This window comes from Cydia strobilella, chromosome Z, assembly GCF_947568885.1.
Source record: "Cydia strobilella chromosome Z, ilCydStro3.1, whole genome shotgun sequence".
Classification (NCBI taxonomy): domain Eukaryota; kingdom Metazoa; phylum Arthropoda; class Insecta; order Lepidoptera; family Tortricidae; genus Cydia; species Cydia strobilella.
Genome location: NC_086068.1, coordinates 33,947,389 through 33,971,576, shown reverse-complemented (window position 1 = coordinate 33,971,576; position 24,188 = coordinate 33,947,389). Strand labels below are relative to the sequence as shown.

General features: G+C 40.7%; 1 protein-coding gene across 1 annotated transcript in view; it reads left to right on the top strand.

Annotated features, from left to right (window-relative positions):
* The window catches only part of LOC134754208 (PAX3- and PAX7-binding protein 1), a 55,038-nt gene that overhangs the window by 19,049 nt on the left and 11,801 nt on the right, over positions 1–24,188 (top strand). The window contains exons 7-14 of the mRNA XM_063690369.1: positions 213–402; positions 1,392–1,512; positions 3,342–3,548; positions 8,526–8,701; positions 9,093–9,157; positions 9,365–9,564; positions 11,281–11,467; positions 21,632–21,765. Coding sequence (XP_063546439.1) covers positions 213–402; positions 1,392–1,512; positions 3,342–3,548; positions 8,526–8,701; positions 9,093–9,157; positions 9,365–9,564; positions 11,281–11,467; positions 21,632–21,765 — 1,280 coding nt within the window. The remainder of the gene's footprint in view (positions 1–212; positions 403–1,391; positions 1,513–3,341; positions 3,549–8,525; positions 8,702–9,092; positions 9,158–9,364; positions 9,565–11,280; positions 11,468–21,631; positions 21,766–24,188) is intronic.

Here is a 24,188-nt window from a genome sequence, read left to right as displayed (position 1 = left end):
CAATGACACTGACAACAGTGACAACCTATCATTAAAATCATTGCCAGTGTAAGAAATTAGTTCCAATGAAATTCCGCAACATGGCGCATGATCATATATTCCTGGTCAGGCTTTACATGTTTTAACGCTGCATAATACTGTCAATTGTCCAGTATAATAGACGTTATCGATTTAAGGTTTAACATGTATTTTGTATGTGTTTTTTTGTATAGATTGCAAGAATTAGAGACGGATCGGTGTTCGACCCTGGCAAAGAAGGAAACGTGGTCGGCGCGGCTGGGAGCGGCGGCGGCGACGCGTTCGGCGTGCGGCGCGCGCACCGGCGCACTGGACGCGGCCTACCGCCGCGCGCAGGCCGCCCGGGGTTTCCTCACCGACCTCATCGAGTGCCTCGATGAAAAGGTCACTAATACCTACTCAAGATACCTACTATAATATAGAACAAGATCAAGATTATGTATCTGGCAAAATTGATTATTAATTTTTAACAATATCTTCTAAAACAAACATATAAATCAGCACTGAGAATTTAAGAAATGTGAGTATTATGTTTACGTGCCTTTAGCACCTGGTCATCATCATCATCATCATCTCCTAGCCGATTTCGGCCACAGCGACTGCGTTTTACCGCTGAGAGCGTCGCTGGTGCGCTCTCAGGTGACTAACATAGCCAATTATTGCAGCAAATGCGCGACCACCCTCGCTGCAGGTCAGCACCCCTCCGACATAATTGTAAAGTATGGCCACAGGCCACAGGTGGTCTGGCCTTTAGCTCGTCGCGCTTAGCGTCGAGTTCTGTGCGCCGTCTAGCTTCAAACTGACGCACCTGCGTCTGCACAATATGCCTCCAACGTGGACGGTCACTGGCTAGACTCTCCCATGTCGTTGGCTCTATATAAGCACTCTTCATATGCCGCTTCAACCGCCGCCGCCGCACCTGGTAGCGGATAAATGACCGCCGGGCCAAGCTAGTAGGTATGCACACACTCAAAGTACAGGTCAGCTGCAAGGAAATGGGACCCCCACCCCCAGCACAGAAGTTTGTATGCAAAGGTGCTAAGCGAATAGTATTGCTGACTGTACATAGTAACACTACTTTATCCCACACATTTTATTTTTAGAATAGAATTGAATAGTTTTTATTCGCATACACACAGACAATAGACATGACATTAAAAGAACATAGTGAAAATAAAGTGTCACGAAATGGCCCCATCTCAGCATGCTGCTGGCGACTTCCAGCGCTGATCTTCCGATGAGAAAATAAGTAATGTCGGGGGGCTCTGAGATTTTGGACTAATACATTAAGCTAATTTTACAATTGAACAGCGTGTTCACGTTTTGCGTAGTGGTGCAACCGGCCCTAATGAGGAATGCACGTATGTTTGCAGCTGCCGCTGCTGGACGCGCTCGAGGCGCGCGCGCTGGCGCTGCACCGCCGGCGCTGCGAGTTCCTCACGGAGCGGCGCCGCGCCGACGTGCAGGACCAGGCGCTCGACACCCTCGCGCCCGGTAACTACCCTACCCAGTACCCTCCCACTCCCTTGCTTGTATCGTGTACGATGTATGTGTGCAGCCGCTGCTGCTGGAGGAGCAACACGAGTGGAGGACGACGACACTTATTTTTATAAGCTTTTTATTAACTTGCAATGTACCTATGTAAGTATGTATGTAACTATGTTTGTACGGACCAAATCTTGTAAGTTAAATTTTTCCCACTTCCCGATTTCCGATGAAGCTGAAAATTTGCATACATATGTAAGTCGGGTGACAATGCAATATTATAGTACCATCGAGCTGATCTGATGACGGAGACGGGAACTCTGTGATAAAACAACGCAACTTAATTGTGTTTGGGGTTTTTAGAATTGTCTCGACGATTGTTAGTTGTCGATAAAAGCTTGTACCAAAAAGTTTTTTTTTTTTTACTATTTATTGAGAAACAAACAGTCTTAAAATAAACATAAGCAACTTAGCTAATAGCTACAAATTGATTTTTTATAGACCTATAGTTTCCTAATTCACATATCGAGATACAATTAAAAAGTAATGATAAATAGTGCAAACTTGTAGTACCTAGTAGTTGTACATAATCAAAATAATAGCATACCTACTAATACAATAGCATATAAATGTATAAAAAAGAGAAAAGACTTATACTTATACTTTTCACTAACTTAGACTTAAATTACTAAGATTACAAGTACTTACTATCGGGTTGCTTGCAACATTTCACCCTTATTTTAATAAAGAATATACAGTTCTTTTAAACAAGCCTAATGAACTGCTAAACAAATCAGCGTCCATACACTTTTCATTGTACTGCCTACACGCGCGCCCAATATACGAATGCCGTGCGTGTTTTGTTCTGCTGTTAGGAATGCTAAATAATGCCTTACTGCGACAACTACGTTCATTCCTACGGGGGACACGAAAGCAAATTTTATGTAATAAGTCGGGGGCATCTACAACATTATTAATAATTTTGAATAAAAATGCTAAATCTGTACAGGACCGTCTAAGTGAAAGTGGCTGGATATTATGATGTGTAGCCGAGGAAGCGTAATTTACATAGTTACGACCCACTCTAAATTCCAGTGCTTTAACGAATTTTTTCTGGAGTCTTTCAATTCGGGTCTTATGGACATTAAAGAGAGGATTCCACACTACAGAAGCAAATTCCAATCTACTGCGAACGTAACTATTATAAAGAAGTTTATAAGTGAGAGGTCTTCGAAAAGGTTTTGCTACATGAAGAACGAAACCCAGTAGTTTGTATGCTTTGTTTAAAAGATGATCTATATGAGGGTTAAACGTTAGTTTTGCATCCATTAACACCCCTACTACTAGGTCACGTATACTATGCTGTCGTGTTAGAGTACTGCCGCACAGCGCACAGCCCTGCCGGTAACTGAATACAATGGGATCCCTTTTCCGAGTGAAAGTAATAACTGAACATTTGTCACTATTTAAAAACAGATTATTTTCAATACAAAATGTTTCAAAACTAGTTAGATCATCCTGCAGTAGGGCACAGTCAGCGTCTGTTTTAATGACTCATATCATTTTTATATGTTATTTTTTTGTACTGACGTCTCGAACATGTCGTGACGTTTTTAAACACAGGAACACTAAATCTTTTACATGTCTGTCTTCCCGAAACTAAGAACGTAACACGTTCAGATATAAAAAATTCAGTTTATTTATATCTGTTAATATTCAATAAATGTTATGTGTATTCAATAAAGTTACAGTACTTACAACTATTGCATTATTGTTATAACGTGTAAGTACAAAACAAAGACACAGAAAAAACACGGGTATGAATGTATTATGTGTAGGTCGCGCGGGTGCGCTGAAGCCGGCGGACTCAGAGGAGAAGATCCGTCGCACGGCGGAGCGCGAGGGCCGGCGGCGCGCGCGGCGGCTGAAGCGCGAGGCGGCGGCGGCGGCGGCCGGCGCGCCCCCGCCGCGCGCGCACCGCGACGGCGACTCCAGCGACGACGACCTGCCGCCCAGCGAGGAACACTACTACCGCCAGGAGAAAGGTACCACCCGAAATACGGAAGGTCGTCCACTCAAACCTCCTTGCCGCTCACTGGTTGTAGGAAAAGACACAAATAGATGATCATTTGTACACATACAGTATGCCTTTTGCTTTTTAACCGACTTCAATTTCATAGAAGTAGGGGGTACTGTATTCGGTTGTGGCAATTTTTTTTATGTATGTTCACCGATTACTCCGAGACCCGTGGTCCGATTTGAGTAATTATTTTTTTGTTCGAAAGGAGCTACTACCAAGTTGGTCCCGTATTAATCTGGTTCCGATCTGATGATGGGATCCCTGAGGAATTGAGGGAATTCCTCAATTTTTAAAGGCACATGTATGGTGATTTGGGTGTTTTCATAAGCAACTTGAGCATTTTCTCTCGAAAACGACCAATTTTATGAAGTGGACCTGATGATGATGATTGTTTTGATGATAGTGATGATGATTTTTTTAATGTAGGATATTCAGCGATTACTCCGAGACCCGTGATCCGACTTGAACAATTCTTTTTTTGTTTAAATGGAACTACCTCCAAGGTAGTCCCTCATTAATCTGGTGCTGTTCTGATGATGGGATCCACGAGGAATTGAGGGAACTCCTCAATTTTTAAAGGCACATGTATGGTGATTTGGGTGTTTTCTTAAGCAACTTGAGCATTTTCTCTCGAAAACGACCAATTTGGTTAAGTGGATCTGATGATGATGATTGTTTTGATGATAGTGATGATGATTTTTCTTAATGTAGGATGTTCAGCAATTACTCCTTATGAATATTGTGCCACTAGATATGGATACGGATAAATCGGAATATATCAGAAAACTGTGGAACAATAACTAAAATTAACTAAATACAAATAAAACAGTTAAAACACTCAAGACAATCAAGAATGTTTACCCGCGTGTGACGTCATCCGAGCGTTAACCAATCACAGAGCGTTCACGTCCCTGATGAAGTTTCGAAAAATAATAAATTTTCATTCGTTTATTTTCCAAAAAATAAACATTGTTTACATTCAAATATAGTGAAATATACTTTATTAGTTTATTCTCTTTCAGGATGACAGCAATTCGTTATATATTTTTAATGTTGTCAAATACTCTATTCATCGTATCGGCCGCATCTTTCTTGCAAGGAAACGGATTACCTGCGGAGTCCCTGATAACGTCCGTGAACTCGAGCGGTTCGCGGACCGCTTTACCCTTTTCTCGATTGATTACGTTCCACATAGACTTTATAGTATTCCCGCTAGCTTGTATTTTATTAGTGTAATAAGAAGATTTTTGAATGTTTAACAGTTTCGAGTATTTATTATTCATGTCGTATATTAGATTTGAGATCGTGCTGTTGTCGGGCACTAGTTTTCCAATTTCGGTAATGTCAAATAGTAATTTTTTATGTTGATAAATGTCATCCGTCACCCAGGAATCTTTTTTACGATTATTTAATCAAAACAATGGGAAAACATAGCTCGAATTTATTTTTAATTATGTTTATTATGGACATGATCAAGTTTTGGGTCGACGTTTCGTTCCGTTGTGAGATCGCTCTCCAGTCCACGCTTTGTGTGACGGAGGTAAAGTTAGAGTAGTTGCGCGGCGAGTACCTATATATGCGACCGTGGCGCGGCCGCGTCGGCGGCGGCGGTGGCGGCGGCGGTGGCGGTGGCGGTGGGCGGCGCAGCGCGGCGCGCACGGCGAGGTGGTCGCTGAGTAGCGTGGTCACGGGTGCCGTGCGCAGCGCGCCGCGCGTTCCGTTCCAGTATACGTGGTCTAGATTTGTGGCGGTCGCGCTTGTGATTCTCGTAGGGAAATTCACTTCGTTTTTAAAGTCGTGGAAGGTAAGAAGGTCCGTTAACCTTTTCAGTGCCAGTCCAGAATTATGCTTGTCATCAATATTAGTGTCTCGTACTATAATGCAATCCCGGTCGAGATCGGATATTTTGTCAAGCAAGCGTTCCAAATACCACAGGAATTGATTGTTACTGACTCTACAATTAGATCTGTATAAACATACCACAGTTAAATTTAAATCTAAGAGATCTATTGCGGAAATTTCACAATAGCGTTTCTCGGATACAGCGGTTAAGTCATGATTTTCAACAGCTAATATATTTTCGCGTACATATATGCATGAGCCTCCGTGCTCGTTATCCGCTCGGCAAAAACTAGATATTAACTTGAAACCGTCAATATTGATGCACTTCAATTTACTCTCGGTCAACCAATGTTCTGTAATTCCTAGGACATCACACGCCAAGTCATTTTGAAGCAGAAGTTCAAGTCGTTGCGTTTTATTGTCTAAAGCGCGGATGTTCTGATGGCATATAATTATATCATGCGATATTGGTTGAGCGATCGTATTTATTGCGGCGGTGGCGGGTATTTCATTCGCATTGTTGCTTGCGCGCAGCGGTGCGGCCCCGCTGAATGACCAAGCTTGCAGGTATTTATAGTTTTCCACCGCCTTAATATGATGATCCTCGCTGCCCGTCCCTACCATGACATTTTGGTGTGCTGGTTTTCTGCGTCTTCTTACCATCGTGTTCCACTCTCCGTCATTGTGGCTGATATTCGCGTTTAGATCCGCGCGGTTTATGGCTCCACACGCTTGAGCGTAGCTGTTATTCGTCTGATTGCGCTCGGAAGTACTCGGCGTGCTCTCGGAAACTTTCGGCTCGCCATTGGTGACGTTTGACTCACCATTGATAATGATGTTCGGCTGGATGTCGGGTGTGTTCGGTTGCGGGAGAGGGACTGCGGTCTCCTGCGAAGAGGACTTACGCTGTGGTGCAACGGTGACAGAAGGTGAGACCGGTTTTTCTGCGTTCCTTGCGCTCGCACGTGCAGCGCGCGCTGATGTTGTCTCTGTCGCTCGTGGTGGTGCGGGACCTGCTTGCGCCTTCGGTTTGCTCTTCGATGCAGAGGATGACGTCAGATCGGTGGGCTTCGGTTGCCGAAGTGCTTCGCTTTCTTGGTCTTGTTTGCTTTGAATTTGAATTTTGTCGTTAGCCAATTCAACTTTTGCCTAAATTCCATCCATTTTTATCTGGATTTCGACAATTTTCTGTTGTAATGGTGCCAATGCCTTCTGGATTAATTGTTCTATTGCTTGGAGTGTTACTTTCGCCATTTTCAGTGCTTTAACTATTTAAAATTGTGTTGTGTGTGGACCGGGACTATGCAGCACATCCGCCCTCGAGGGGGAGGGGTAAGTCAGCATTAATCTGGTGCTGTTCTGATGATGGAATCCGTGAGGAATTGAGGGAACTCCTCAATTTTTAAAGGCACGTGTATGGTGATTTCGGGGTTTTCTAAAGTAACTCAAGCATTTCCTCCCAAAAACCACCAATTTGATGTAGTGCAACTGTAGCCTAACCAGTTTGACACTAAATATTCGCTAGCGTCTTCGTAACTTTGTACACTAATATGCCAGTACGAGCGAGATGCATAAACAGTAAGTTACGCACACGATAGCGAATATATCAATGTCAAACTCGTGGTAAGGCTACTGATGTTGAAGACCACGGGCGAAATGTGGAACTTCCCTCGTATGTGCATTATGATTTTTGATGTAGGTAGTGTTGGAAACAACCAAAGAGACTGAGAGATGAGGGGTAGGTGTGAGAGGTGAAGGTAGCGGGTATTAGTGTTTGGGGGGTTTGAGGTTGGGGGTTGAGGGGAGGTGAGTTGGTGGGTCGGGGACATAGGGGTTGGGAGTTAAGGGATTGGGGGTTAGGGTTAGGAGTTAAGGGGTCTGGGGTTAGGGGTCGGGGAATGGCTGTTGAAGGGTTGGTGGTTTAGGGTCGAGGGGTTCAGTGATCAGGGGTTGATGTGCTGTGAGGTTGAGTGATCGGGGTGATTTCCCAGACGGACTCGAGGAAAATTCTGATTAAATTTAATAAAGTTTACGAATTTATTGTTAAACATGATTATGTTTTTAATTCATGCGTCACGCTCTTAACAATGTCTTAAAACTAAAAATGGAAAAATAAAAACTTTTATAAAAAAAAGATAAACCGACTTCAAAAAGGATGAATAAAATATTATCCATTTTAGGGTTCCGTGTTTAAGTATATGCGTTACCAACTGATATGTTTGAAGTCGGTGCCAAGCCAAGTAGTAACAATACCAGTCAAAAATAATCAGCTTTATGTATATAAATCCCATTACAACTGTACAAATATTATAAAAGTGAAAGTAGTTCTGTCTGCCTCTTTGTTCCCTTTTCATGGCTAAACAACTGAACCGCTTTAGCTTAAATTTGACATGAAGGTTCCTTGAATTGTTTCATATTTTGAAATGTCCTTTGGATAAGCGACAGAAAAAAACTCAGTCCCAATCCCACACTTGCGTGCTATGGACTGTTCAAGAATTAGTAAGAAATGCTCTTTAAAAAATACGACGACAAATAAACGCATTAGATTTACACTAATGTGCCGACAAGCATGGTACGAACTGCGCCAAGAAGGTTCAACCGTGTGTTCTGTTCTGAGGTGTGTTCTTAAATACCTACAGAAAGTTCGTTTATTGTGGTCGTGTAACGCTGCGTCTTACATAGGCGAACACTCGCAAACGCGAAGCGACGCGGAGCGGCGCGTCCGGCCCAAGGCGTTCGCGTTCGCAAAGAGATCGCCCACGTAGGACACTTCTATAGGTATCAAAGGATTAATTTAAGGCGCCGTGCCGCGCCGCTTAGCGTTCGCGTGTTGTTCGCCTACTTAGTACGCTGCCTTAGAAAATCCAACGTACATACTTATATAGCCGCAGCCTTATCGAATTGCACCAAAATCACTATGATCATGAATAATATATGATTCAAAATTTGGCTTGGCACCGACTTCAAACATATCAGTTGGTAACGCATATACTTAAACAAAGTGCGAGATTAGGCAATAATGAAGGTAAATTGGTTTGTTTACATTATTCGTAATTTGTATTGAACCCTATGGTTATATTGATTGTTTATGCGTTGTTAGAGAGTATCCGCGCGGCGGCGGCGGCGGTGTTCGCGGATGCGCTGCCGGCGTGGCGCAGCGCGCGCGGCGTGTGCGCGCGGCTGGCACGATGGCGGCGCCGCGACCCCACGACCTACGCCGACGCCTACGTGGCCGACTGCCTGCCCAAGCTGATCGCTCCCTACGTCAGGCATCAGGTATGCCCCGCACGAGTCAGTTTTCGCAGTCGAGTCAGGACATGTTGAAAAATTACTAAGCTATTGCCTAATAAGGTAGATGTGTCCATCACCGGAAGGATGGCAAAGTGGAACGGGGAATTGTATGCGTCGCATGATAGTACGTACTTAATGCTTTCCGCCTCGCACATGTAATTTACAGGGTGTTTTGGTAGCTAGATACAAAGCTTTAAGCGGGTGATAGCGGAGGTATTTCTGAACATTTTTAGTCATATATGTCTTAAACGAAATCTGTTTTATTTGTTCGTAATTACCATTGCGTTACTTGCGCACTTGCCACGTAGCCTATCGGCCTTAATAAAGTGTTGTGAAACAGATATATTCTACATATTTCAATTTTATTTCTTTTTAGCTTATTCTTTGGAATCCACTCGCAGATGAAGACAATGAAGACTATGAAAGGATGGATTGGTATAAGTAAGTGGAATAAGTTTCCTCAGGCATAGGTGAAAATATTGTCTAGAATTTTTTAACATGATTTGCTTTAAAAGAGAATTCCAAGTTAAACGATTTTATCTGAAATTATTGCAATGTTTTAGGTTTTTCTGCTTCACGCTTATTTATCACATTTACACATTTATTTTTATGGCATTCTTGTTTCTATGGATTGTATTTGTGCGTTAGATGGTTAATGATGTACGGAGTTCGGGTCGAGAAGCTGTCGAGCGAGTCGGAACAGTCAAGCGACGAGGAGAGCGGCGGAGGCGGCGGCGGCGGCGGCGGCGGCGGCGCGGTGACCGTGAGCGAGGAGAGCGTGCGCGCCGACCCCGACCTGATGCTCGTGCCCGCCGTCGTCTGCGGGGTCGTGCTGCCCAAGCTCGCAGGTGACCCCAACTTACCATTGCAACACAAACATAATTCTATAGATACGGTCATGGTGGCCTTTGTCCAACAAACCCACAGTTGCTCTAAAGCTGCCCTTTTGTTAAATAGGTAAGCTTAGAGTGCTGACTCCATACATGTCTGTCCTTACTTAATTATAATAAGTTGTATGGGAGGTGTGGTAATACATTAATTCCTATAATTGGCTCTGTATTGTTATTTCAGAAGTTAAACTAATATTTCATAGGTGTTGGAATTCCTTGTATAAATAAATATTTATGATTAAAACTAGCTTTAAACTTAAAACAAACATATTGCCGAATTTTAACTGTTGTGAGACTAACATTAAATAATTTTACGTTTTAGACTCACTTGTTTTTAGTCACTCGCGCGACATGTTTCGGAGAGCCTAGATCTCCTTTCTCAAGCATTAACAGTGCGAGCAGCGTTCACGACGACCGTGTATCTATCTACATATCAAATTTCATCTAAATTGGTTTTATTGGGTCCCATACAAATTTCCACTCTCCTTTTGATTTCTGGGGTAAAACCTATCCTATAATGTCCCTCACGGAACATAGGCGCAATAGTATGACGTCGAGTTGCGGATACCAAGCCCGCGAATACCTATCCTATTCTCCATGACTCAAATTATCTCCATATCAATTTCATCTAAATCGGTTCAGCGGTTATTGATTCCCCATACAAAATTTCAACCCCCCTTTTCATCCTCTTAAGAGGTGAATTCTGCCATAAAAAGTATCTAACTTAGCGGTTACACTCACGTGTTTTTAGTCACTCGCGCGACATGTTTCGGAGAGCCTAGGTCTCCATTTTCAAGCACTAACAGTGCCTGAGTGAGTAGCGGTCACGACGGATGGGCGTCACGTACTGACCGTCGTGACCGCTACTCACTCAGGTACTGTTAGTGCTTGAAAATGGAGACCTAGGCTCTCCGAAACATGTCGCGCGAGTGACTAAAAACACGTGAGTGTAACCGCTAAGTTAGTTAAGTTAATATGTCTCACGATAGTTTAAATTCGAATAAAAAGTATCCTATGTCCTTCCCCGGGACTCAAACTATCTGTATAGACTTTTATTGGTTTTAATCATACATCATATACCAAATTTATAAAATTTATCGCATAGCTAATTTTTTATTTATTTATTATTATTTAGAAACAAACAGTCTTATAAAACATGTAGGTAAATAAGCTGACAGCTAGAATTTCTTACAATGTAGACCTATAGTTTCCTGTATGTAAACATTTTTTTAATAAACTTAATACTATGAATTTCATGTTATCAATTTTTGTTTTGTACAATAAAGTGATTTACTACTACTACTACTACTACTACTACTATGAAATGCTATCTGAGTATAACAGCTGTGAAATTAACAAATAATGTCATGAACAATTATGTCAGCGAATTAAGAACTACGGGACATATTTTTACACTAGATTGTACATAACTTGTACTAAAAAAATAACTTTTGAACCTTATTTTATCTCCTATAAGTCATCACATCATCAGTTTCGTATGTTACCGACTTTTGGGAATGTTACTGGTAACATTGGTAACTTACTAGTAATATTCCCAAATGAAAACTTACTGGTATCGGGAATGTTCCCGCTGCCCAACACTATCTATGCCTGATGAACTTTAACATTTCGGTTCATGATAAATAAATAGATAATAAATATCAACTTGTGCAGAGGTCGTTGACGCCGCATGGGACCCCGTGTGCGTGCGCGCGTGCGTGCGCCTGCGGCAGCTGCTGGTGCGCGCGTGCACGCTGCCCGGCGCCGCGCCCGCCGTGGCCCGCGTGGCGTCGGCGGCGCGCGCGCGCCTGCAGCGGGCACTCAACGCCGACGTCTTCCTGCCGCCGCTGCCCATCAACCAGTCAGTACCGCACTCTTTACGATACCTCTAACAATTAAACGGAAGTGCTAAGGTGAACTATGTAATTAAATATTTTTTTTAAAATTACATAGTTCACCTTAGCACTTCCGTTATTATGTAATTAACTATGTCAAATAGTGCCCCCGCAAAGGCGAGCAAAGCGAAGCGCAAGGGCACTGCCTACCTTTTCTCGAAGCGCTTCGTCGTTTTTTTTAACCCTCATAACTTGGGTTTGAATTATACCAGATAAACAAAATTCTCGGAATATGATGTCATTAGTGGACTTATTAAGCATACAAATTTTCAATTAGATAGCTCTTATACTTTAGATTTTATTCATATCTAAAAAACCCCGATTTCGTCACTCATCATCATCATCATGTCAGCCGATAGACGTCCACTGCTGGACATAGGCCTCCCCCAAGGCTCGCAACTCCGACCGATCCTGTGCCGCTCGCATCCACCGAATTCCCGCGACCTTCACCAGGTCGTCGCTCCATCTCGTTGGAGGCCTACCGGCAGTTCGTCTTCCGGTACGCGGACGCCACTCCAGAACCTTCCGGCCCCACCGGCCATCAGTTCCGCGAGCAATGTGCCCCGCCCACTGCCACTTAAGGTTTGCAATTCTTCGAGATATGTCGGTGACCCTAGTTCTACTGCGGATATCGTCATTTCTGATTCTATCACGCAGAGAAACCCCGAGCATAGCTCTCTCCATTGCCCTTTTCGCGACCTTGAGCCTTCTTATGAGGCCCATCGTTAGCGCCCACGTCTCAGATCCGTATGTCATCACTGGCAACACACACTGGTCAAAGACTTTTGACTTAAGACACTGCGGAAATTTGGACGAAAATATACTGTGGAGCTTCCCGAACGCTGCCCAACCGAGTCGGATTCGACGAGTGACCTCTTTCTCGAAGTTGGACCTACCTAACTGGATTGTTTGTCCTAGGTATACATAATCGTCAACAACTTCGAGCGCAGAGCCTCTGATTAATACGGGAGTTGGCACAACATGGACGTTAGACATGATCTTCGTCTTGTCCATGTTCATTTTCAGACCAACTCGTTCAGATACTCTGCTGAGATCAGCGAGCATCGAACTGAGGTCCTCCATGGTCTCAGCCATGACTACGATATCATCGGCAAACCGAAGGTGAGTGATGTACTCGCCATTTACATTGATGCCTCGTCCTTTCCAGTCCAGAACCTTGAAAGCATCCTCCAATGCAGCGGTGAACAGCTTTGGGGAGATTACATCTCCTTGTCTGACTCCATGCTGCAATGGAATAGGCTTCGAGCTCTGGCCCTGTAGCCGGACGGACATGGTGGCGTTTTCGTACAAACACTTCAGCACTTCGATATACCGGTAGTCAATTTGGCACCTTTGGAGAGACTGCAGCACAACCCAAGTCTCGATCGAATCGAAGGCTTTCTCGTAGTCCACAAATGCAAGGCAAAGGAGGCTAAGACAGGACAACCTAAGCAAAACATCAGCTTGAAAACTCATAAATGTCGTCCTACTCCCGACATTGCCTGTACATGCACTACAATAGAACAGGTACACTCAACAAAATACCTAGGTGTTGAAATCGATGAGAACTTAAAATGGGATCTACATTGCAAACATATTGCTAATAAAATTAGACAAACCGCGTATATATTTCTAGAACTTCGAAATATAATTGACCAGAGAACACTTGAAACTGTGTATTTTGCCTTAACACAGACTATACTATAGGCTATTTGACTTATTTTTGAAAATGGTTTTAATTGATTGCTTATGACTTAATAATTACACTACATTGATATTTCCGTGAAATTTCCTGTATTAAATATAAAAAAACAATGTTAAAGTTTATTTATTTTGAACGCGCCTTAAACGCTGTTTTTGCAAAGGGGCTATAACGTGACACGTGTGACGTCACACGCGAGTAAACTCAGTCAATGACCTTAGTAAATCTTATGGTTTATGTGCATTGAATTGATTATTTCACTGTAAAATGGTATATAAATGGTGTATAGTGCCGCAATGTTCGAGTACGAGTATAAAAAATCCAGATAAATTGTTTGTTTCCATTCCAACGAATCCCAAAAAAAGAAAAATGTGGTTAAAACTAGCGCGAAGAGACCCAAAGAGCATTTTAGCGCATACAAATGATTTTTTATGTGTGAAGACCACTTCGATGTAAGTAATATTTAACTGTAAATAAATATGGTAGTTAAAGCAGCGGATTTTGTTATATTTAACGAAACAAGATCTAGGTATTTAATGTATTACTACATAACCTCATAACATAGCTCTTTCAGCATTAGTAGGTAGTTAGTAGCATACTTTTTCTTTCAAACTAAAGTGCAGTATGGAGTTACTATTCTCGTCATCGTATTCTATATATATATCGTCGTCGTATTCGTATCATCGAAATCGAAATGTTCGTAAATAAACAATTTCTACGTATACTCACACAGCTGTTTTTACATTTCTAAGTTCCGCAGCATAGTAATCCAGATTATCTTTAAAGAAAAGTGCAACCATTAATGCGTCTATGTCTGGTAGGTTGCCGCTATCAGCTTTCACATATTTCGGCTCCATTTTGAGATTCTTATGAATATTGTGCTACTAGATATACGGATAAATCGGAATATATCAGAAAACTGTGGAACAATAACTAAAATTAACTAAATACAAATAAAACAGTTAAAACACTCAAGGCAATCAAGAATGTTTACCCGCGTGTGACGTCATCCGAGCGTTGACCAATCACAGAGCGTTCACGTCCCTGATGAAATTTCAAAAAATATTAAATTTTCTTTCGTTTATATTCCAAAAACTAAACATAATTTACATTCAAATATAGTGAAATATACTTTTCTCCTCACTACCTCGGAAAGCCGTCTTTTATCCTTTAAAACAAGCGAGGAAAAACGCATTTTATCCACTAGTGGGGAAAGTAATTTGACCTTGAATGGAGCGTGTTTAAGTAGCTTGACAGATAACAAAACGTAAAACGCTCATAATAATGGTTCATTCGATATTAATTATCATTAAATAAATGGTTTGAGAATCTAATAAAAACACAAGATTTAGCTTTATTTAATGATTTTAAGTCATAAACCTTAAAATTCCATAATAAACGTTTGTTTTTTAATAATTATGTTAAATATAATTCTGAACGCACAAGTTAAGTCGATGCAATTTCAAAACGCATCATTGACATTTCATACGTCAGAAATGTCAACATTGTCAACAAAAATTTTACTTAAAAACCTCACGTAAAAGTACAGAATTTCCATTTTTTTGTTATAATATCGTACAAAAATGAGTGATTCCAGTTGATGAAGATGATCTAACGCCTGTGGATGTTGCACTTTCCTCGCTATAGTGAGGGGAAAAGTTTTGTGTTACACACGGGTGCAAATGTATTTTACTTTTCGTGTGTTAAAACACTCGCTACGCTCAGGATTCTATTTTAGAACCACTCGCTTCGCTCGTGGTTCAACTATAGAATCCTTTCGCTTGCTTGTGTTTCAATTCCACACTCGCGGGTAAAATACAACTTTGCACCCTTGTATAACAAATAACTATTATTAGTTTATTATCTTTCAGGATGACAGCAATTCGTTATATATTTTTAATGTTGTCAAATACCCTATTGTATGGAATCATAGCGTGGGGTGCCTGTAGCGCAAAAAATATAGCAAACATTGAGATTGCACAGAAACTGATCCTAAAAATTATTAAAAGAAAACCAAGGCGTTTTTCTACTGAAGCAATTTATAGGTTAAGTAAAGTGTTAGCACCAAGGCAACTATACATCTGGCAAGTAATAATATATATTAGTAGACATATAGATGACATGGTATTCAATGTTAACCCGGCAAACCTTCGAAACACCAGAAGCAAATATAAGATACCGATTACGAACAGTGCTGCAGCTAGGAAGCACTACTCATATGTTGGAACTAGGCTTTTTGACAAATTACCAGGTGACCTACAGGACATAATACAACCTAGCTATTCAAGCGTGTCTACTTAAAATAATCAAAGTTACATAAGTAGGCTAAATAAAAAAACTAAAGTGTTTCTCCTGAGTTTTTCTTTTACTGAATTTAAAGACTTCTACACAAAAATATTTCCTCAGTGAATAGATTGCAACGTAACTCCGTGTCATATTTCTCTATTTTTCCATATAATATATATGTATGTATGTGTTAGATAGCAAATAATATATATAGCTACTTACATAATTATAAAACCCAACATACGTATATTAAATACGTACATAAAAATAAAAAATACCAGTAATGCATGTTTATTTAATTAAGCTTTTTTAATTGACTAAGTAAACTTTATATTATAAGAAAATTGTTTATCCAAAATCCGATCGCTCTCTAAAATTGTGTCACATCTAGCCCTAGCACAGGCCCCGGTCTTTTTGGGCTGTTACTGCACACTATGTCTTTAAACGCTGGCTTAAATTAAAATGTATAATTAGAAATAGTGAAAAGTTTGTTGTATATATTTAATGAATAAAAATATATATATAAAAAAGGGGGGAGGTTATACTCCTCAGTCTTCTGTATAACCTGCCGCAACGCATGTACGAGTATGTGGTCTACGGTACTATAGCCTTTACGGAAACCTGCTTGTTCGGGAGGCTGGAAGTCGTCAAACCTGCGTGCGAGACGGTTCGTCACTCGTCATTTCGTCACTCACTCACTGATAATCATCAAAACATTTAGGGTACTTCCTGAAATCCTAGGAAGCTGAAATGTGGTATGTAAGATGTAAGAAGAAATCAAAAACTTGAAATTTTTAGAGTTTTCAGCCCCAAAATCACCCCGTAAGGGGGTGGAAAAGATCGTAAGGGGGAAAAAGGGGGTTGAAGTTTGTATGCGGAATCATTAAAAAGCAGATTGTGCAAAAGATGCCTCCAGATAAATGATTAAAAAAAAAAAAAACGTATTTCATGGTTTTAATTGGGTATTTGACTACTAGTCAAATCAGTTTCCTTTTTCGAACTGTCAAAACGATTTTGCTACTATGGAACTTATATGAAACTAGTGTTGTAGTGATGCTAGTGCATGTGACGACTTTTTTTGCCATACTAAATTAAACCTTATCACCAGCGGCGGCTGGTGATTATATATTATGGGTGTTCACTGTCACAGTAAAAAACTACACATTCAATTAACCGACACAAAATACGGTCATTGAACTCTCTTATAGATTTTCGCTATTACGAATATCTTGACGACCGATAGACGCCAACTGCAGTTCATTTTACAAATGGATTCTAGGTTGTGAATGTTGTTTTGAAATTTTATGGAAATATGTGCTAAATTGTTAACACATCGGTTTCGGTCCAAGCAAACTCACCGCACAGCCGTCGCCCGGCCCTTCCGCGCCCACTCCAAACAAGACATATGTACTTAGGTAGGTAACACGAAAAACTAAAATACCTAGTTACTTTTATCACAGCGACATAACACAACCACGGTGTTTTTACATATTGATCTGATTTAAAGACAATATAAGTTTTTGTTTTTAACGAACATTGTTACGAAACTTCAAGGTCTTCCTTTTATATTGAATTCGAGTCGATTTTGTAAACTTTTTTCACTTCCCCATTTAAATTCATTCATTTTTAAACACCTCACAACAAACAAGTTATGTGCACTTACTGTTTAATAATATAATATAATATAAGCCTTTTATTCAGACATATTTTGTTTTTACAAATTTTACATTTTAAAGTTTATATTGTACATATCTTATCTAACTTACTGTTTAATCTTGGTTAATTATTTATAATGAAAAAATGCCAAAATTCCATTCAAGCGCGAACTTTAAAATTGAACAAGCATAGAGTAACTTATACTAGAGCGGTACTGTCATAGTAAATTTTGTAACCCCAGTAAATTCACTGCCATCTGTCGACACACTTTAAAACTAATAATTTTTAAGTAAAAAAAACCGACTTCAATGGGGGATGCCGCTAAAAGTTTACTTATTGTTGATGGTGCACTCTTAGATTCCAGACAATGAAATGAAAAAGACAGCATATTTTGCCTAATTATCCTAATCCATCTTTTGCCTAATTTTGCCTAATTGCCTAATTGTTATAATTTTGCCTAATAATGTAGAAAAGGAGGTAAAACCACCCACTTTTCTAGTAGCATTTCGTTTTTGTAAGGGTCGCAGTTCTAACCTAACCTAACCTACTTTTCTGATAGCATTTCGTTTCTGTAAGGGTCACAGTTCTAACCTAACCTAACCCACTTTTCTAGTAGCATTTCCGGGTCTGGGTCCGGATCTGAGTCCTGGTCCGTGTCCGGCTGTCCGGGTCCAAGTTTGGGTCAGAGTTCGGTCAGGGTCCGGATCCGAGTTGGGGTCCATGTCCAGACCCGGGTCCGGGTCCGAGTCCATGGCCAAGTTTGTGTCTGGGTCCATAAGGAAGAGAACAAATTGCCAAACGTGAACTATGTGTCATTGAAGAGTTCCATTCTGATCATCATCAGCAGTTCCACTTCATCAAATGTCACTTTTTAAAATGGAAGTGGTGGATTTGTTTATAAAAATACAAAAATCACTATATGTATGCCTTTCACATTTGAGGAGTTCCCTCGATTCCTCATGGATACCATCATCAGAACTCGAGCTTGACAAAAATGTTTCTTGAAAACCTAACTTGCTTAACAAACATAACAAAGAGGACAAATCGCCAAACGTGAACTATGCGTCATTGAAGAGTTCCGTTCTGATCATCATCAGCAGTTCCACTTCATCAAATGTCACTTTTTAAAATGGAAGTGCTGGATTTGTTTATAAAAATACAATAATCACTATATGTATGCCTTTCACATTTGAGGAGTTCCCTCGATTCCTCATGGATCCCATCATCAGAACTCGAGCTTGACAAAAATGTTTCTTGAAAACCTAACTTGCTTAACAAACATAACGAAGAGGACAAATCGCCGAACGTGAACTATGTGTCATTGAAGAGTTCCGTTCTGATCATCATCAGCAGTTCCACTTCATCAAATGTCACTTTTTAAAATGGAAGTGGTGGATTTGTTTATAAAAATACAAAAATCACTATATGTATGCCTTTCACATTTGAGGAGTTCCCTCGATTCCTCATGGATCCCATCATCAGAACTCGAGCTTGACAAAAATGTTTCTTGAAAACCTAACTTGCTTAACAAACATAACGAAGAGGACAAATCGCCAAACGTGAACTATGCATCATTGAAGAGTTCCGTTCTGATCATCATCAGCAGTTCCACTTCATCAAATGTCACTCTTTTAAATGTAAGTGCTTGATTTGTTGATGAAAATACTAAAATCACTATATGTATGCCTTTAACATTTGAGGAGTTCCCTCGATTCCTCATGGATTCCATCATCAGAACTGCTTTTTGACGAAAACGGGACCAATCTGTATGTATATACTTACAATCAAAAAAAGAATTTTCAAAATCGGTCCAGAAATGACGGAGTTATGGAGTAACAAACAAAAAAAAAACATACAACCGAATTGATAACCTCCTCCTTTTGAAATCTTGAAGTCGGTTAAAAAAAACCGGCCAAGTGTGAGTCGGACTCGCGTTCCAAGGGTTCCGTACATTACACAATTTAAACAATGTATTTTTTATGTGACACGTGCGTGAAATGTCTTTAATAAACCCGTAGGGGTTGGATCAAAAACTAAATAATTAAGTCCGACTCACGCTAGACTGCACATTTCTAAAAGGTTTTCCTGTGATCCTAGGTAAAGATCTATTTGGTTTTTGGGTTTTTCAAAATTTTAGCCCTTGTAGTTTCGGAGATTAAGGGGGTGAATGCTCATTTTTTGCATATTTTCTTGAATAACTTCTAAACTGTTTATCATAAAATTATAAAAAAATATATTTGAGATTCTTACAATGAGCTCTTTCATTTGATATGTAACACGATATAGTTTGAAAAACTTTATTTTTGAATTTTCGCATTACCCCCCAAAAGTGGCCCCCATGTTTAAAATTAATTTGTTTACGTTACATGTCCGTCTTTTGGTCACAAACTTACATATGTATACCAAATTTCAACTTAATTGGTCCAGTAGTTTCGGAGAAAATAGGCTGTGACAGACGGACAGACAGACAGACGCACGAGTGATCCTATAAGGGTTCCGTTTTTTTCCTTTTGAGGTACGGAACCCTAAAAACCGGACAAGTGCAAGTCGGAGTCGCCCACCGAGGGTTCCGTACTTTTTAGTATTTGTTGTTATAGCGGCAACAGAAATACGTCATCTGTGAAAATTTCAAGTGTCTAGTAGACAGTTGAAATTTTCACAGATGACGTATTTCAGGTCTAGCTATCACGGTTCATGAGATACAGCCTGGTGACAGACAGACGGCCAGACGGACAGTGGAGTCTTAGTAATAAAATAACAAATCAAGCACTTACATTTAAAAAAGTGACATTTGATGAAGTGGAACTGCTGATGATGATCAGAACGGAACTCTTCAATGATGCATAGTTCACGTTTGGCGATTTGTCCTCTTCGTTATGTTTGTTAAGCAAGTTAGGTTTTCAAAAAACATTTTTGTCAAGCTCGAGTTCTGATGATGGGATCCATGAGGAATCGAGGGAACTCCTCAAATGTGAAAGGCATACATATAGTGATTTTTGTATTTTTATAAACAAATCCACCACTTCCATTTTAAAAAGTGACATTTGATGAAGTGGAACTGCTGATGATAATCAGAACGGAACTCTTCAATGACGCATAGTTCACGTTCGGCGATTTGTCCTCTTCGTTATGTTTGTAAAGCAAGTTAGGTTTTCAAGAAACATTTTTGTCAAGCTCGAGTTCTGATGATGGGATCCATGAGGAATCGAGGGAACTCCTCAAATGTGAAAGGCATACATATAGTGATTATTGTATTTTTATAAACAAATCCAGCACTTCCATTTTAAAAAGTGACATTTGATGAAGTGGAACTGCAGATAATGATCAGAATGGAACTCTTTAATGACGCATAGTTTACGTTTGGCGATTTGTCCTCTTCTTTATGTTTGTAAAGCAACTTAAGTTTTTAAGACATATTTTTGTCAAGCTCGAGTTCTGATGATGAGACCCACGAGGAACCGAGGGAACTCCTCAAATGTGAAAGGCATACATATAGTGACTTTTGTTTTTTTTCAACAAATCCAGCATTTACATTTAAAAAAGTGACATTTGATGAAATGGAAACTGCTGATAATGATCAGAATGGAACTCTTCAATGACACATAGTTCACGTTTGGCGATTTGTTCTCTTCCTTATGAACCCAGACCTAAACTTGGACCCGGACTCGGACCCGGACCCGGGTCTGAACATGGACCCCAACTCGGACCCGGACCCGGACCCGGACCGAACTCTGACCCAAACTTGGACCCGGACAGCCGGACACGGACCCGGACTCTGATGCGGACCCGGAAATGCGACTAGAATAGTGGGTTAGGTGGGTGGTTGGGTTTTGAACTGCGATTCTCACAGAACAGAACTGCTATCAGAAAAGTAGGTTAGGTTAGAGCTGTGACCCTTACAGAAACGAAATGCTATCAGAAAAGTAGGTTAGGTTAGGTTAGAACTGCGACCCCTACAGAAACGAAATGCTACTAGAAAAGTGGGTGGTTTTACCTCCTTTTGAAAATTTCAACTGTCTAGTAGACAGTTGAAATTTTCACAGATGACGTATTTCAGGTCTAGCTATCACGGTTCATGAGATACAGCCTGGTGACAGACAGACGGACAGACGGCCAGACGGACAGTGGAGTCTTAGTAATAGGGTCCCGTTTTTACCCTTTGGGTACGGAACCCTAAAAATAATGAATAATGAATCAATTTTTCACCTTACGTCCTTTTCACCACCACCACCACCTTTACCTGTAGAGTTAGAAGCTTGGCTCTACAAGGGATCTGATAACTTATTGACAGTGCGAGCCTTATGGTTTCGTCTTGGCAACATTTTACATGAAAATGTTTTTGGTGGGATGATACTTTACTCAAAATATTTAGTACGTTTAGTAAGCTTCTAGTTACTCTGACTCTGACTGTACGAGTAGATAAAAGTTGCCGCTCGTTTACGCTTATCATTTGACGGTTCATCATTTGCATACGACTGTTTGGCAGGGCTCTAGACGGCGCTAGCGGCGCGTTCTGGCGGCGCTGCCTGGGCGCGGGCGTGCGACTGCTGCGCGCCGCGCTGGCGCTCACGTCGCCGCCGCCGCTGCTGCGCGCCGATGACGTCGCGCTCTCCCTCATAGGTGAGTGACCATCTCGTTCTGGCGGCGCTGCCTGGGCGCCGGCGTGCGGCTGCTGCTTGCCGCGCTGGCGTGGCGCTCACGCCGTCGCCGCCGCTGCTGCGCGCCCTTGACGTTGCACTGTCCCCCATAGGTAATCAGTAGGTAATCACACCACACGACCGACCTCTGCCACAACTACAGATTTTTATTGATTTGTGAAGTGATATTTGAATCAGTAGTGTTAGAAATAAAGTATGAGTTTGATTTGTTTCCCCAAATTGCATTTTATTCTCCAAAAAACTCCTTGCCTCTTCTATGGTATATTTATTTCTGTGGACCAACCATTAATGAATCCGTAGAAAGCTGTTCGGTTAGTACAAAACAACTTAGATTAACTATTAACTTAACCAACAAACCGGGCAGGTTGTCAGTTAAGAAAATAACTTTTAAGAAAAAAAAAAACCGACTTCAATGGGGGATGCCGCTGAAAGCACTTATTGTTGATGGTGAACTCTTAGATTCCAGACAATGAAATGAAAAAGACAGCATCTTTTGCCTAATAATGTAGAAAAGGAGGTAAAACCACCCACTTTTCTAGTAGCATTTCGTTTCTGTAGGGGTCGCAGTTCTAACCTAACCTAACCTACTTTTCTGATAGCATTTCGTTTCTGTAAGGGTCACAGCTCTAACCTAACCTACTTTTCTGATAGCAGTTCTGTTCTGTGAGAATCGCAGTTCAAAACCCAACCACCCACCTAACCCATTTTTCTAGTAGCATTTCCGGGTCCGCATCAGAGTCCGGGTCTGTGTCCGGCTGTCCGGGTCCAAGTTTGGGTCAGAGTTCGGTCCGGGTCCGAGTTGGTGTCCATGTTCAGACCCGGGTCCGGGTCCGAGTCCGGGTCCAAGTTTAGGTCTGGGTCCATAAGGAAGAGAACAAATCGCCAAACGTGAACTATGTGTCATTGAAGAGTTCCATTCTGATCATTATCAGCAGTTTCCATTTCATCAAATGTCACTTTTTTAAATGTAAATGCTGGATTTGTTGAAAAAAAAAACAAAAATCACTATATGTATGCCTTTCACATTTGAGGAGTTCCCTCGGTTCCTCGTGGGTCTCATCATCAGAACTCGAGCTTGACAAAAATATGTCTTAAAAATTTAAGTTGCTTAACAAACATAAAGAAGAGGACCAATCGCCAAACGTAAACTATGCGTCATTAAAGAGTTCCATTCTGATCATCATCAGCAGTTCCACTTCATCAAAGGTCACTTTTTAAAATGGAAGTGCTGGATTTGTTTATAAAATTACAAAAATCACTACATGTATGCCTTTCACATTTGAGGAGTTCCCTCGATTCCTCATGGATACCATCATCAGAACTCGAGCTTGACAAAAATGTTTCTTGAAAACCTAACTTGCTTAACAAACATAACAAAGAGGACAAATCGCCAAACGTGAACTATGCGTCATTGAAGAGTTCCGTTCTGATCATCATCAGCAGTTCCACTTCATCAAATGTCACTTTTTAAAATGGAAGTGCTGGATTTGTTTATAAAAATACAATAATCACTATATGTATGCCTTTCACATTTGAGGAGTTCCCTCGATTCCTCATGGATCCCATCATCAGAACTCGAGCTTGACAAAAATGTTTCTTGAAAACCTAACTTGCTTAACAAACATAACGAAGAGGACAAATCGCCGAACGTGAACTATGTGTCATTGAAGAGTTCCGTTCTGATCATCATCAGCAGTTCCACTTCATCAAATGTCACTTTTTAAAATGGAAGTGGTGGATTTGTTTATAAAAATACAAAAATCACTATATGTATGCCTTTCACATTTGAGGAGTTCCCTCGATTCCTCATGGATCCCATCATCAGAACTCGAGCTTGACAAAAATGTTTCTTGAAAACCTAACTTGCTTAACAAACATAACGAAGAGGACAAATCGCCAAACGTGAACTATGCATCATTGAAGAGTTCCGTTCTGATCATCATCAGCAGTTCCACTTCATCAAATGTCACTTTTTTAAATGTAAGTGCTTGATTTGTTGATGAAAATACTAAAATCACTATATGTATGCCTTTAACATTTGAGGAGTTCCCTCGATTCCTCATGGATCCCATCATCAGAACTGCTTTTTGACGAAAACGGGACCAATCTGTATGTATATACTTACAATCAAAAAAAGAATTTTCGAAATCAGTCCAGAAATGACGGAGTTATGGAGTAACAAACATTAAAAAAAAAAAAACAACCGAATTGAGAACCTCCTCCTTTGAAATCTTGAAGTCGGTTAAAAAATACTAACCATCTAACCTGGTGGGGACAGAGCGGTTAGTCGGTTGGGAACACACTAGGACCGTGGGAACGCTAGAGTTTAAAACTAAAAATGTAAAATAGTTATTATACGAATAGCACTTTCGTAATTTTACGAAT